Source organism: Chiloscyllium plagiosum, unplaced genomic scaffold (assembly GCF_037043375.1).
Source record: "Chiloscyllium plagiosum isolate Xiang-an unplaced genomic scaffold, Cpla_swu_hap1 HiC_scaffold_1, whole genome shotgun sequence".
Taxonomy (NCBI): Eukaryota; Metazoa; Chordata; class Chondrichthyes; order Orectolobiformes; family Hemiscylliidae; genus Chiloscyllium; species Chiloscyllium plagiosum.
The window spans coordinates 171,672,054-171,688,690 of record NW_028270139.1 but is presented as its reverse complement, the minus strand read 5'-3'; the positions used below and the strand labels follow the sequence as shown (position 1 = coordinate 171,688,690).

The 16,637-nt window shown below is 44.5% G+C and overlaps 1 protein-coding gene across 1 annotated transcript in view; it reads left to right on the top strand.

Moving 5' to 3' along the window:
• The window catches only part of LOC122548889 (disintegrin and metalloproteinase domain-containing protein 12), a 257,353-nt gene that overhangs the window by 102,950 nt on the left and 137,766 nt on the right, over positions 1 to 16,637 (top strand). The window contains exon 7 of the mRNA XM_087992297.1: positions 14,351 to 14,416. Coding sequence (XP_087848423.1) covers positions 14,351 to 14,416 — 66 coding nt within the window. The remainder of the gene's footprint in view (positions 1 to 14,350; positions 14,417 to 16,637) is intronic.

Below are 16,637 nucleotides of genomic sequence, written 5' to 3'. Positions count from 1 at the left end.
TGTTGATGCTTTATATGTTGGTTTGTTTTTTGGTTTTTGTTGTTTTTAATCTTAGATAGTTTTGTAGATTTGTTAAATGTAGTGGTTTTAGTTTATGTAGTTTTTATGTTGAATGGATCATGTGACTCTAAGGCTCAGTGATTTGTGGTTCGTGTTCCTCCTCTCTGGAATTTAAATGCTACTGCAGAAGGTTATGATGAATGACTTAATTAAATGGTGTATCAAGGGGAGTCACTCACCAGTTCAGAAGAAGGTACTTTTGAGTCTGAGAAAGGAGAAGGTGCATATTGCTTTGTTACAGGACACACACTTGGATGATAGGGAGCACCTGAAACTACAGCAGAATGGCTTTACCCAAGTTTATTTTTCATCAGTTAATACCAGAAGGAGGAATCTCCCATTTAAGTTACGAGAGTGCGTTAAAGACACACATGGGAGGTTTGTAATTCTTAAAATGGGGAAGAATGTGGTGTTTTAAATGTTTATTGGTCTCCAGCTCATCCCCTCAAATTTTAGGTAAATGCGTTTTCTAAACTGATCAATCTCGAGTCCTGGCACATCATTAAAGGGGGAGATTTTAACTGTCTCATGGATCCCACAGTAGACAGGATGCCCAAAGGCCCCCTGATACCCTCTGTACAAACTAAACAATTAGTGGATCTGTGTGTGTGGGGAGAGTTAGGGTTGGTGGATGTCTGAGGCATCTCCACCCTACAGGCAGGGATTTTACTTTTTTTTTCAATTCGCACAGATGTCGCATCAGGATTGATGCTTTTCTCTGACTCCTGTGGCAACCCTGGACTTGGTGGCATCTTGTACGATTGGTAATATTACCATCTCCGATCATGCTCCAGTGTGCCTGTTGATTAAGGTTAAGGATGTTACAGTGCGTTCGAAGTATTGGTGAATGGGTCCTTTTATCCTCAAGGATAATGTGTTTGTGGAGTATTTCTCTAGGGAATTTCAGGCATTCTTAGACATTAACTCAGGCTCGGTTGGTAGTCCATCCGTCCTTTGGGAAACTGCCAAAGCCTATGCCAGGGGGTTAATTATTTCCTACTCTGCCAGTAGGAAGCGGCAGAAGGGTGAGTAGCAACGTCTCCATGAAGCACGGTTAAAGGTAGCCGAGAAGGCTTACTCTGACAGGCCCTCGTTGGTCATACTCCAGAGGATTACAGCACTGCGGTCTGCATTGAATTCTGTGCTCATGCAGACAGCAAAGAAGGAGCTTACTTTTGCAAAGCAACGCTTGTATGAGCGTGGTGACAGGCCAGGCAAATACTTAGCATATCTCGCCAGGGAAAGGAGGGCCCCACAAGCCATGCTGGTGATCAGGGAAGCGTCGAGGAACCTAACATTTGACTCCAAAAAGATTAATATGGCATTCCAGAGATTTTACTCAATGTTATGCCAATTTGAGGGTTGTGAGGAGGGGCAGGCCAAAATGGAATCTTTTTTAAGGATCTGGAGCTCCTGGGCATGACCTCCCAACAAGAGTCCTTTCTCAATGCCCCCTTATGAGAGCAAGAGGTGCAGGAAGCTGTGAGGCAGCTTCAGAGTGGAAAGGTGCCTGGTCCGGACGGACTTCCCAGTGAATTCTACAAGGAATTTATAAACATACTGTCAGGCCGGATTTAATGTTTAATGGCTCATAGAGCCATGATTGTCTCCCGTCATCTCTGAGACAGGCCAATATTTTGCTTATTCTTAAAAAAGGAAGGTCCCAGAGGACTGTGCTTCGTACAGACCCATTTCGCCCTTAAATGTGGACTTTAAAATCCTCTCTAAGACTCTCGCATTAAGGCTGAGAGTGTGTTACCTTCTATTGTTAAAGAGGATCAGATGGGCTTCATAAAGGGTCGCAGACCCTCCAATAATGTTAGGAGACTGCTCAATGTAATTCAAACATGTCAACAACAGTCAATACAGGGATTGGTGATTTCTCTGGATGCAGAGAAGGCATTTGACTGAGTTGAACGGTCATACCTTTTCTATATGCAGGTTGGTTTGGGCGAAGTCTTTTTAAGATGGTTAAAGGTTCTCTACAGAGGCCCTCTCGCTGTGGACATCACCAGTGAGGTATGATCCAGCAATTTTAAGGTTTTAAGGAGCAGCCGGCAGGGATGTCCTCTTTCGCCACTGTTTTTTACGTTGGTGATTGAATGATTAGCGGAGGCCATTCGCAGGGACCCTAATAGATCAGCTCCAGAAGTGGGGTCAAAATTACATAAGATTTTGTTGTATCGGACGATGTCCTAATTTTTTTTTTTCAAATCCAGCAGTTTCAGTGCCTTGCCTGATACAATGCGGTAAAAACAATGACTGCAGATGCTGGAAACCAGATTCTGGATTAGTGGTGCTGGAAGAGCACAGCAGTTCAGGCAGCATCCGAGGAGCTTCGAAATCGACGTTTCGGGCAAAAGCACAATGCATCTGCGCGCTTGGCACCTTTTCGGGGTACAAGTTTAATCTTGCAAAATCAGAGGCTATGCCAAAGGGGGTTGTATTACGAAGGTGGTCTTGAGGGCAAATATCGATTTCCATTTAAGTGGTCACAGGGGGTTTTGTGTATTTGGGCATATTCATTACCCAAGTTCTGGATCAGCTTTTCAAAGCTTCCAGTCTCATGGTTGGGTTGGATTGCACTTATTAAGATGAACATTCTCACCCGTTTGTTATACCATATACGGATGCTCCCCCTGATTTTCAATAAGCAAACATTCAGGAGGCTGAATGGCTGGTTCAGCTCCTTTATTTGGCCTCGTAAGCAGCCCCTCATTAAATTAGTTAAACTGCAACTGCCTCACAGACTGGAGGGAGTGGACCTTCCGGACATTAAAAGCTACCAACTAAGCTTGCTCTTATCCTGTGTGAGTGATTGGGCCTGTGGGGACCCTCTCTCAATATGGTTAGATATCGAAGCCTCCCAGGAAACGTGCCCCCTTTCCAATTTGCTGTTTCTAGACAACATGAGGACAGTCAGGGAATATTGCCATAACCCAATAGTTATCCATACTGTTAAAACATGGAGGGCTATTCGACAGAGGGAAGACAATACTGGCAAAACATCTTCTCTTACACCTATAGTGGGCATGTTGGGTTTTCAACCAGGGATGATAGATCCGAAAAGATCACTCCCTCCATGACTCCCTCGTCAGGTCCAAACCTCCCACCAACCCAACCTCCACTCCCGGCACCTTCTCCTGCAACCGCAAGAAATGCAAAACTTGCGCTCACACCTCCCCCCTTACTTCCCTCCAAGGCCCCAATGGATCCTTCCATATCCACCACAAATTCACCTGCACCTCCACACACATCATTTACTGCATCCGCTGCACCCGATGGGGCCGCCTCTATATTGGGGAGACAGGCCGCCTACTTGCAGAACGTTTCAGAGAACACCTCTGGGACACCCGGACCAACCAACCCAACCACTTCAACTCCCCCTCCCACTCCACCAAGGACATGCAGGTCCTTGGACTCGTCCATCGCCAGACCATAGCAACACGACGGCTGGAGGAAGAGCGTCTCATCTTCCGCCTAGGAACTCTCCAACCACAATGGATGAACTCAGATTTCTCCAGTTTCCTCATTTCCCCTCCCCCCACCTTGTCTCAGTCCCAACCCTCGAACTCAGCACCACCTTCCTAACCTGCAATCTTCTTCCTGATCTCTCCGCCCCCACCCCCACTCCGGCTTATCACCCTCACCTTAACCTCCTTCCACCTATCGCATTTCCAACGCCCCTCCCCCAAGTCCCTCCTCCTGACCTTTTATCTTAGCCTGCTTGGCACACTTTCCTCATTCCTGAAGAAGTGCTCATGCCCAAAACGTCGATTCTCCTGCTCCTTGGATGCTGCCTGACCTGCTGCGCTTTTCCAGCAACACATTTTCAGCTCTGATCTCCAGCATCTGCAGTCCTCACTTTCTCCTCCATGATAGATTCAGGATTCAAGTGTTGGGCAGCTCGGGGTGTGTCTTGCATGGGTGATTTATTTGAGGGAGACACAATGATGTCCTTTGATCAGTTAGCATGGAAATACGAGCTATCTAAAAGAGAACTCTTCTGTTTATTTTTTCAAGTTAAGAATTTTATTCAAAAAAACCTACACTTTTGATTGATCCCAACAAATCCGATATAGAGAGGAGGGTGTTCATGCTGAGAGTACACTTTCTGTTAGCACTTTATATCATCAGTTTGAGGGGATGCCCCTCAGCTGAGTTCGATTGGCTCTGCAGGATATGGGAGACAGAGCGAGGCGTTGAAGTTTCTTCAGAGGTGTGGGAAGATATTTGGGAAAATGCAAGAAAGGTATCAATTTGCAATCGGACCCATGCTTTACAGTTGAAGATTCTCCATAGGGTCCACTTGGTTCTGGACTATTTGTCAAAATTTAAACCAGGGGTATCTTCAACATGTCCCAAGTGCAAGGTCTGTACGGACACTCTCACCCATTGTCTCTGGACCTGTGGTAGGCTTCAAACATACTGGAGCACTGTGGCAGGTGGAATGGAGGGGATTTTGGGTGTAAGGGTGCAGAGGGACCCGATCTCTCTTCTTTTGGGCCTGCCCAGTGTGTTCCCTGCAGATGTGCATAAGAAAAAAATTTTCAATATCCTCACTTTTTGTGCAAGAAAGAATATCTTGCTAGGTTGGGTATCTGAAAACTCCCGGGACTGTTGGGTTGGCGGAAGATTGTTTTGGAATATATTCCCTTGGATTTTCTCACAAGTATAGTACACCACAAAACTGAGAATTTTTATAAGACATAACAGCCCTTTTTGGAATACCTGGGCTCAGATTTATCTGCCACACTAACAAGGGCTTTTATATAGCCGTAACGATTGGGTTTTACAAGTCCAATATCCAAGGAAGAGGATCTGTGAATGTATGACTGTCTTGTTTGGCTGAGTTGAGTTATTATTATTTATTAGTTTGTTGTTGGTTATTATTTATTTAGTTAAATAGTTAGTTGGGTTTTTATATTATATATTTTTCTATATATTATGGGGGTACATGGGGGTAAAGGGTTTCTTTACCTTTTTCTCTCGTGTTCTTTTTTTTGTACTGTTTTGAAATGTATTGTTTTGTATTTGTTGTAATATTAAAAAAATTATTTTTTCAATGAAAATATATCTTTAAAAAAAGGATGGTGACTGGGAGGTCTAGTCAGCTCCTGCAGGCCCGGCTGTGATGCTTGGTGAAACGGGTCCTAAGTTTATGTTTTATCTCCCTGATGTAGAGAAGACCACATTGGGAGCACTGCATTCAGTAAACTAAATTGCAGGAGATGCAGGTGAACCTCTGTCTCACCTGGAAGCACTGCTTGAGGCCATGGATGGAGGTGGGGGTGGGGGGTGGTGGTGTGCCAACAAATTTTGCATCTTTTACGCTTGCAGGGAAAGGTACCTGGGGTTTTGGGAAGGCTGGTGGGGAGAGTCATGTGAACCAGGAACGGGCACAATGAAAAGGTCACCCCAGTGCACTTGGACAAAGAACAAAGAACAAAGAAACTTTACAGCCCAGAAACAGGCCCTTTGGCCCTCCAAGCCTGAGCTGATCAAAGTCCACTGTCCAAACTTGTCGCCCAATTCCTAAGCATCTGTATCCCTCCGCTCCTCACCTACTCATGCATCTATCCAGCCACATCTTGAGTGAATCTACAGTGCCTGCCTCTACCACCTCTGCTGGCAACATGTAACAGGCACCTACCACTCTCTGTGAAAAATACTTGCTGCATATAAACCCCTTAAACTTTTCACCTCTTAACTTGAACGCGTAACCTCTCATTATTGAATCTTTCCCCCTGGGAGAAAGCTTATCTCTATCTACCCTGTCTATACCCTTCATGATTTTGTCAACCTCAATCAGGTCCCCCCTCAATCTCCTTTTTTCTAATGAACACAATCCTAACCTACTCAACCTCTCTTCATAGCTAGAACCTCCATACCAGGCAACATCCTCATAAACCTTCTCTGCACCCTCTCCAAAGCGTCCACATCCTTTTGGTAATGGGACAGCCAGAAATATACACAATATTCTAAATGCGGCCTAACCAATGTCTTGTACAATTTTAACATGACCTGCCAGCAATTATACTCAATACCCCGTCCAATGAAGGCAAGCATACTATATGCCTTCTTGACCACTCTATCCACCTGTGCAGCAACCTTCAGGGTACAATGGACCTGAACTCCCAGATCTCTCTGCTCATCAACTTTTCCCAAGGCTCTTCTGTTTACTGTATAATTTCCCAAGGCTCTAGAATTAGACTTCCCAAAATGCATCACCTCACATTTGTCTGGATTGAACTCCATCTGCCACTTCTCTGCCCAACTCGCCAGTCTATCTATATCCTCCTGTATTCTCTGACATTCCCTTATGTTTTCTGCTACTCTACCAATTTTTGTGTCATCTGCAAACTTGCTGATCATACCAACAGCTCCCTCTTCCAGATCATTTATGTATATTACAAACAACAGTGGCCCCAGCACTAATCCCTGTGGAACACCACTGGTCACCTTCCTCCATTTCAAGAAACTTCCTTCAACCACTACTCTCTGTCTCCTGTTGTTCACCCAGTTCTTTATCCACCTAGCTAGAACACCCTGCACACCATGTGACTTCACTTTCTCCATTAGTTTACAGTGGGGAACCTTATCAAATGCCTTACTAAAGTCCATATATATGACATCAACAGTCCTTCCTTCATCTATCAACATGGTCACTTCCACAAAGAACAGTATTAAGTTGGTCAGCCATGATCTCCCCCACACAAGCCTATTATTTTCCAAGTATCAATAGATCCAATCCCTCAGTACCTTCTCCAGCAACTTTCACACCAGTGATGTCAGGCTCACTGGTCTGTAGTTACCTGGAATATCCCTACGATCCTTCTTGTACAGGGGGACAAAATGAGCAACATTCCAGTCCTCACCTGTATTTAAGGATGCCACAAAGATGTCTGTCAGGGCCCCAGCAATTTCCTCTCTTGCCTCCCTTAGGAACCTGGGATAGATCCCATCCGATCCTGGGGATTTGTCCACCTGGAGCTTGTTAGGAAAACAACCGAATAAAATATAGCCCTCTCACCTTCATCTCTCACAACTGTCCACCTGCCCCACACACACAATCACTGGATGAGAAATCCAGGAAACCAGCTAATGTTTTGGGAACCCTTGTCTTAATCCTGCCACTGTAGATAGAGGAATTTGAGGTCAACAAAATCTGGAATTAAAATTCTAATGTAGGCCATGAAACAATTGTTGGGAAGGAATCCTGATCCGGTCTGGCATACACGTGACTCCAGACCCACAACAATGTGGTTTGCTTCTAACATGCCTCTGAAATCACTCAGTTTATTTTGTGACAAAGTCTCAAAAAAGGACTGAAACCAGACAGATCATCTGTCTTCGACCTACACTCTGGAAGTGACAACATCAACCATAGCCCTGTCGACACTGAAAAGTAATCCTTATTAACATCTGTGGGCTGTACCAACATTGGAAGAGCCGACATTCTTGATGAAGGGCTTTTGTCCAAAAACGTCAACTCTCCTGCTCCTTGGATGCTGCCTGACCTGCTGTGCTTTTCCAGCACCACACATCACAGATCACACATAACTTCAACTTTTGTATCATCCTGCCATGAGGGACCTTATCAAAGGCTTTGCTAAAGTCCATTTGACAACGTCAAGCACTCTGCCCTCATCAATAATCTTTGTCATTTCTTCAAAGAACTCAATCAGGTTGGTGAGGAATGAGCTCCCCCACACAAAACCATCCTCTCTCTCGCTAATAACTCCATAATTTTCCAATATGAGTAAATTCTGTCGCTTAGAATCTTCTTCAATAATTTCCCTACCACTGACCTAAGACTCATCAGGCAATAACTTCCTGGACTGTCTCTATTGTCTTTCTGAGACAAAGGAAGAGCATTGGCTATTTTCCATTTCTCTGGGACCTCTTCTGTGACTAATGAGGATACAATCATTTCATATGGGCAATATCTTCACCTGCTTCCCTTAGTATTCTCGGATAGATCAGTTGCTGGGATCTGGGTTCTGGGGACACAGGATAGTTAGCCAGGCCAAATTAGACTCCCTATCACTGGATTCACTACACAGTAAATCAGAACAATTAATGGCTGTCAAAATTATTCAGTTCCTCACTAGACTTTACAAATAACCACAACAAAAACAAATTACTGGACAAGTTCAGCAAATCTGGCAGTATATTTTGCGAGAAAGCATAGTTAACATTTTTTTTACCCACCCCAACACCTTCATCCTTTCATGACACAAGTTGCTTTTGGCCTACAGCCTATCCAATCTCTCCTACTCTTAGTTCTCATTATCACTTTGTCAGTTTCTCTTCTTTCCTGACTTATGATCATCAATCCCTCCCTAGCCTTTCACCTTTCTCTCTCTCTCTCTCTCTGCGATCCATCTCCACCTATCTGCTCATCTCCCCTTCCCTCTACTCCCCTCCCTTCCTACCACCCAGCGCTCAGCATAAATACCACTGTGTGATAGCTGCTGCAATTTCTGATGAAGTGTCACCAACACAACTACATCTGTCCTCGAGTAAGGGAGCCAAAACTATACTCAGAATTCAAGGTGTGATCTCTCTAATGCCTTGTACAGTTCCAACAATACTTGTTTACTTTTTTCCTTTATTCATTTTGCATTGAATGCCAAAACTCCATGTGCCTTCCTTATTACCTGCAGCACCTGCATATTTGCATAATTCATGCACAAGCACACCCAGATCCCGCTGTACCGAAGCACTCTGAAGTTTTGTTCCCTTTAGATAATAAGTTGCTTTCATATTCCTCCATCCAAAATGAATAACCTCACATTTATCCTCCTCAAAGGTCACACAACATCAAGTTATAGTCTGACAGGTTTACTTGAAATCATAAGCTTTCGCAGCATTGCCCCTTTGTGAGGGACGTCACCTGATGAAGGGCAGTGCTCTGAAAGCTTGTGGCTTCAAATAAACCTGCCAGAATATAACTTGATGTTATGTGATGTTTGACCTTTGCAAGTTTTCCCTCATGGTGATGATTGTTCTAAGTTCCTCATTTTCTATAACTTCTGTTCACCTGTCACTAAAGTAGTATACACGTAGGGGGCATGGACTGAGAATTAGGGCCAGAATGTTCAGGAGAGATATAAGAAAGCATGTCTACACCCAAAAGGTGGTAGATGTTTGGAAATTTCCCTCACAAATGGCAGTGGATGCTGGTTCAGTTGTTAATTTGAAATTGGAGATGAATACATTGTTGTTAAACCATGGTATTAAAGGATATTGTCCAAAGACAGTTATGTGGAATGAGGCCACAGATCAGCCATAATCTCACTGGATGGTAGATTGGGCTCAGGGGGCTGAATGACATACTCCTATTACTGCTGGATTGGTGTCAGGGACCCCCATGAAAACTGAGGCAAAACATTGATTTAGGGATTCTGTTATTTCAGAATTCGCCATTATTAACTGACCAGCCTCATCCTCCAAGTGAGCAACATTCACTTCAGCTACTTTCTTCCTTTTGCACTTTTGCTGTCCATTTTTATATATTGTTCTGGCTTGCTTTCATAATTTGCATTTGTTGTTTTTATTACTTTTGTGTCCCTTTTTAAAGATACTGGGAAGAGAGAATTTAAAAATTTACAGATGATACAAAACTTGAAAAACTATAACTGGTGAGAATGATTGTGATGGAACTGCAAAAGAATATTGACAAGCTGATGGAGTTGTTGGATGCGTGGCAGATAAGGCTCAATATATAGCAATATGAAGTGTCAGAAGTTTCAAAATGAAATAAGAGACACAATTCTAAAAGGGGGTGCAGGTGCAGAGGGACTTGGGGTATATATGTGCATAGAGCACTGAAAGTGGCAGGACAGGTGGGGAAAGCAGTAAATAAAACACAGATTTTTTCACTTGTTGGCAAGGGATTTCCTGGTTGGTCCTGCATTTATTACCTGTCACTGGATGTCCTTGAGAAGGAGTGGGGAGGACTCTTCTTAAAACAGACTTAGGTTGAGAAGTGCCAAGTAATATTTGAGCCACATAAATGTCAGGCAGTGACCATTACCAATAAGAGACAATAACCACTGCCCCTTTACATTCAAAGGTGTTCCCATCACTAAATTGCTCACTATCAAAATCCTGGGGTTGACCATTGATAAACCAAGTGGCAACAAGACCAGGTCAGATGCTAGGAATACTACAGTGAGTAACTCATCTCCTGACTCCCGAAAGCCTATCCACCATCTGCAAGACACAAGTCAGGAGTGTGATGGAATAGCAACCACTTGCCTAGATGGGTGCAGCTCCAACAACACTCAAAAAGCTTGACAACATGCAGGACAAAACTACCCACTTGAGTGGTACCGTATCCACAAGCATCCACTCTCTCCACAACTGACACTTACTGTCAACAGAAATTAGCCAAACATCCTTCGACAGCACCTGGCAAATCTACAACCGCTGCCGCACAGAAGACATGTTCCCTCTAATAGTTTATGTTACTGCGTGGGCTTCTGAGTTCTGTTCATAACAGTAACTTCAGGAGAAGGAAATCGAGGTGTCCACCTGTTGTTTAGAACATAGAACAGTACAGCACATAAATGCCCTTCCGCCCCATGAGCATTTATCTTCATCTAAGATCTAAACTCGTACACACATCTCAATTTACTGTTGTCTATATGCTTGTCCAGCAGTCACTTCAATGTCCCTAATGTCTCTGACTCTACTACCACTGCTGGTAGTGACATAAACCCACCATTCTCTGTGTAAAGAACCTATCTCTGACATCTCCCCTACACCTTCCTCCAATCACCTTAAAATTATGACCCCTTGTGACAGCCATTTCTGCCCTGGGGAAATGTCTCCAGCTATCTACTCTATCTACTCCTCTCATTACACTGTACACCTCTATCAAGTCACCTCTCTTCTTTCTTCTCGAGTGTGAAAAGCCTGAACTCACTCAACCTCTCTTCATTATACAAGCCCTCCAATCCAGGCAGCATCCTGGTAAATCTCTTCTGCACCCTCTCTAAAGCATCTACATCCTTCCTATAATGAGGCAACCAGAACTGGATACAATATTCCAAGTGTGGTCTAACCAGGATTTTGTAGAACTGCAGCAAAACCTCGCAGCTCCTAAACACAATCACCTTGCTTACCACAGATGTTGGTCTGTAATTCCCACAGCTTCTCGTGAATCTACTCAACTCTTTCTTAAATGTTCAAAAATTCTGTTTTCAATACCTTATAAGGTGTAGAGTTCCTCTTGCTGAGATATTTGTATCATCAATAGTCACAGGTGAGGTGCCGGAAGACTGGAGGTTGGCTAACGTGGTGCCACTGTTTAAGAACGATGGTAAGGACAAGCCAGGGAACTATAGACAGTGAGCCTGACCTTGGTGGTGGGCAAGTTGTAAGAGGGAATCCTGGGGGACAGGATGTACATGTATTTGGATTAGTGGTGCTGGAAGAGCACAGCAGTTCAGGCAGCATCCAAGGAGCAGCGAAATCGACAGTTCGGGCAAAAGCCCTTCATCAGGAATAAAGACAGAGAGCCTGAAGCGTGGAGAGATAAGCTAGAGGAGGGTGGGGGTGGGGAGAAACTAGCATAGAGTACAATAGGTAAGTGGAGGAGGGGATGAAGGTGATAGGTCAGGGAGGAGAGGATGGAGTGGATAGATGGAAAAGAAGATAGGCAGGAAGGACAAGTCCGGACAAGTCATGGGGACAGTGCTGAGCTGGAAGTTTGGAACTAGGGTGAGGTGGGGGAAGGGGAAATGAGGAAATTGTTGAAGTCCACATTGATGCCCTGGGGTTGAAGTGTTCCGAGGCGGAAGATGAGGCGTTCTTCCTCCAGGCGTCTGGTGGTGAGGGAGCGACGGTGAAGGAGGCCCAGGACCTCCATGTCCTCGGCAGAGTGGGAGGGGGATTTGAAATGTTAGGCCACGGGACGGTGTGGTTGATTGGTGCGGGTGACCCAGAGATGTTCCCTAAAGCGCTCTGCTAGGAGACGCCCAGTCTCCCCAATGTGGAGGAGACCGCATCGGGAGCAACGGATTCAATAAATGATATTAGTGGATGTGCAAGTAAAACTTTGATGGATGTGGAAGGCTCCTTTAGGGCCTTGGATAGAGGTGAGTGAAGAGGTGTGGGCGCAGGTTTTACAGTTCCTGCAGTGGCAGGGGTAAGTGCCAGGATGGGAGGATGGACCTGACCAGGTAGTCACGGAGGGAACGGTCTTTGCAGAAGGCGGAAAGGTGTGGGGAGGCAAATAAATCCCTGGTGGTGGGGTCTTTTTGGAGGTGGCGGAAATGTTCGCGGATGATTTGGTTTATGCGAAGGTTGGTAGGGTGGAAGTTGAGCACCAGGGGTGTTCTGTCCTTGTTACGGTTGGAGGGGTGGGGTCTGAGGGCGGATGTGCGGGATGTGGACGAGATGCGTTGGAGGGAATCTTTAACCACGTGGGAAGGGAAATTGCGGTCTGTAAAAAAGGAGGCCATCTTTCCAGCATCTGCAGTCATTGTTTTTACCTTGTACATGTATTTGGAAAGGCAAGGACTGATTCGGGATAGTCAACATGGCTTTGTGCATGGGAAATCATGTCTCACAAACTTGATTGAGTTTTTGGATGAAGTAACAAAGAAGATTGATGAGGGCAGAGCAGTTGATGTGATCAATATGGACTTCAGTAAGGCGTTCGACAAGGTTCCCCATGGGAGACTGATTAGCAAGGTTAGATCTCATGGAATACAGGGAGAACTAGCCATTTGGATACAGAACTGGCTCAAAGGTAGAAGACAGAGGATGGTGGTGGAGGGTTGATTTTCAGATTGGAGGCCTGTGACCAGTGGAGTGCCACAAGGATCGGTGCTGGGCCCTCTACTTTTTGTCATTTACATAAATAATTTGGATGTGAGCATAAGAGTTACAGTTAGTAAGTTTGCAGATGGGGTGTAGTGGAGAGTAAAAAGGGTTACCTCAGATTACAACAGGATCTTGACCAGATGGGCCAATGGGCTGAGAAGTGGCAGATGGAGTTTAATTCAGATAAATGCGAGGTGCTGCATTTTGGGAAAGCAAATCTTAGCAGAACTTATATGCTTAATGGTAAGGTCCGAGGGAGTGTAGCTGAACAAAGAGACCTTGGAGTGCAGGTTCATAGTTCCTTGAAAGTGGAGTCGCAGGTAGATAGGATAGTGAGGAAGGCATTTGGTATGCTTTCCTTTATTGGTCAGAGTATTGAGTACAGGAATTGGGAGGTCATGTTGCGGCTGTACAGGACATTGGTTAGGCCACTGTTGGAATATTGCGTGCAATTCTGGTATCCGTCCTATCGGAAAGATGTTGTGAAACTTAAAAGGGTTCAGAAAATATTTACAAGGATGTTGCCAGGGTTGGAGGATCTGAGCTGCAGGGAGAGACTAAACAGGCTGGGGCTGTTTTCCCTCGAGCGTCGGAGGCTGAGGGGTGACCTTATAGAGGTTTTCAAAATGATGAGGGGCATGGATAGGATAATTAGGCAAAGTCTTTTCCCTGGGATTGGGGAGTCCAGAACTGGAGAGCATAGGTTTAGGGTGAGAGGGAAAAGATATAAAAGAGACCTAAGGGGCAACTTTTTCATGCAGAGGGTGGTATGGTATGGAATGAGCAGCCAGAGGATGTGGTGGAGGCTGGTACAATTGCAACATTTAAGAGGCATTTGGATGGGTATATGAATAGGAAGGGTTTGGTGGGATATGGGCCGCGTGCTGGCAGGTGGGACTAGATTGGGTTGGGATATCTGGTCGGCATGGACAGGTTGGACCGAAGGGTCTGTTTCCATGTTGTACATCTCTATGAATCTATATACAACCTTCTTTGTAGCAGAGAATATCACTTTTTCTTGATTTTAAACAGGTGATGCATTACTGTTAAACAGTGACTGCTAGTTCTCAATGCTCTTCCATTTGCAACCCACTGATATATACAGATCCGGGCCACACCTACCTGATGATGGCCCACAGATTTGATTTGCAAGCTGTGATGTTAGTGGGTGTTTTCTGAACTGGATGCAATTGTTACTTAAAGGAAAAAGAAGGGAGGGTCCGGAAAAGGAGAATGTAAAAGAAGGAGAAGTAACAAGCCAATCAATAGACTACTTTTAATTTCAAACTGAGGATCATTCTGAGGAAATAAAGATAGTGGACAGGACAAAATACTCGGGCCTACAAGAAAAGGGATAAGCCATGTGAATTGGCCTGTAACCGGTACTGGCTCATTCAGGGCTCACTGTAAGGTTACACTTTAAACTGATAGAGATTTTCTCTTTCTCCAGATGGGAAGGGATGTGCTGTCAGAGACAAGATATGTCGAGCTGGTGCTTGTGACAGATCAGAACCTGGTGGGTAAAGTCTCCTCCTGCAGGATCAGGATTTGTGTGGATCTCTACTGTCCCTGATGCACATGAATAACCTTGGAATCTTGTTGCACATTTTCAAAGAATAGTGTAAAGCTGTTGGCGTAACCATCAAAAGTGGGGGAGTCATGGTAGTGTAGTGGTCATGACAAAAGACTGCTCATACATACCTTGTGTATTGATCTGGGGATACAAGTTCAAATCCCACTACAGCAGCGAGTCAATTTTAAATTCACTTCATAAACCTGGAACCAAAAGCCAGGTTGAGAATCATAAAACTGTCTGTTAATGTCATAAAACAACTAGTTCACTAATGTCCTTTAGAGAAAGAAATCAGCTGTTTACCTCCTCTGGTTGACATTTGACAACCTCGATGTACCAGAATGTGGGTGACCATTAACTGTCGTATGAAATGGTCTCGCAAACCACACAGTTAAAGGGAAATGAGAGATAGGCAACAAAGGATGACTTTGCGAGAGACACACTTGTCACATTAAATCATAAACAATGAAATAATAAAATTTTGAGGCTATTATCATCTGGACAAGATAGATAAAAAGTTTCAGAGCGCAAAGCCAAATAAGTCTTAAGAGGAGTGAGTGGAACTGACCTGCAATTGAATGCAGAGTCGCAGCGGGAAAAACAACAATAAAAACAAATGAAAAAGGGAACTCAAGATCCAAAATTACAGAACTGAACACTGAGACAAAGAGGCTGTGAACAGCGTGGTTGAGATATGATAATGATTGAGCTGTGGACTCACAGACAGTGAGGCATTGAAACAGCAATAAAGTCACAGAGTTTTGAGAGGCCTGGATGAAGTGGATGTGGAGGAAATGTTTCCACCAGGAGGACTGACTGGGCCCTGAAGACATGGCCTCAGTGAAGGGACGACCTTTGGAACTGAGATCAGGAGGAATTTCTTCAGCCAGAGGGTGGTGAGTGTATTTAAGACAGAGATAGATAGGTTCAGGATGGTAAGGGGATCGGGGGTTATGGGGAGAAAGCAAGAGAAAGAGATTGAGAAACATATCAGCCACAATCGAATGGCAGAGAAAACTCAGAATCATAGAGTCAGAGAGATGTACAGCATGGAAACAGACTCTTCGGTCTGACTCTTCCATGTTGACCAGATATCCTGACTTAATCTAGTCCCATTTGCCAGCAATTGACCCATATCCCTCTAAACCCTTCCTATTCATATACTCATCCAGATGCCTTTTAAATGTTGCAATTGTACCAGCCTCCACCACATCCTCTGGCAGCTCATTCCATACACGTACCACCTTCTGCGTGAAAAAGTTGCCCCTGAGGTCCCTTTTATATCTTTCTCCTCTCACCTGAAACCTATGCCCTCTAGTTCTGGACTTCCCCACCCGAGTGAAAAGACTTTGTCTATTTATCCTATTCATGCCCCTCATGATTTTATAAACCTCTATAAGGTCACCCCTCAGCCTTCAATGTTTCAGGGAAAACAACCCCAGCCTATTCAGCCTCTCCCTATAGCTCAAATTCTCCAACCCTGGCAACATCCTTGTAAATCTTTTCTGAACCCTTTCAAGTTTGACAACATCTTTCCGATAGGAAGGAGACCAGAATTGCACGCAATATTCCAACAGTGGCCTAACCAATGTCCTGTACATTGTCCTGTCCGCAACATGACCTCCCAACTCCTGTACTCAATATTCTGACCAATAATGGAAAGCATAACAAATGCCTTCTTCATTATCCTGTCTACCCTGTGACTCTACTTTCAAGGAGCTATGAACCTGTACCCCAAGGTCTCTTTGTTCAGTAACACTCCCTAGGACCTTACGATTAAGTGTATGAGTGCTGCTCTGATTTGCCTTTCCAAAATGCAGCACCTCGCATTTTTCTAAAATTAAACTCCATCTGCCACTCGTCAGCCCATTAGCCCATCTGATCAAGATTCAGTTGTACTCTGAGGTCATTTTCTTCGCTGTCCACGACATCTCCAATTTTGGTGTCAGCTGCAAACGTACTAACCATATCGCCTGTGTTCACATCCAAATCATTTATATAAATGATGAAAAGTAGAGGACCCAGCATTCCACTGGTCACATGGTCTAATTCTGCCTTCATGTAAGACATGAATGAAGATTTAGTGAATGGCACTCATCTACAAAGAGAAGGATTAACAGATATTGGAGAGGACTCAGTTGAGCTTCACTGGAAGACAGTGAGG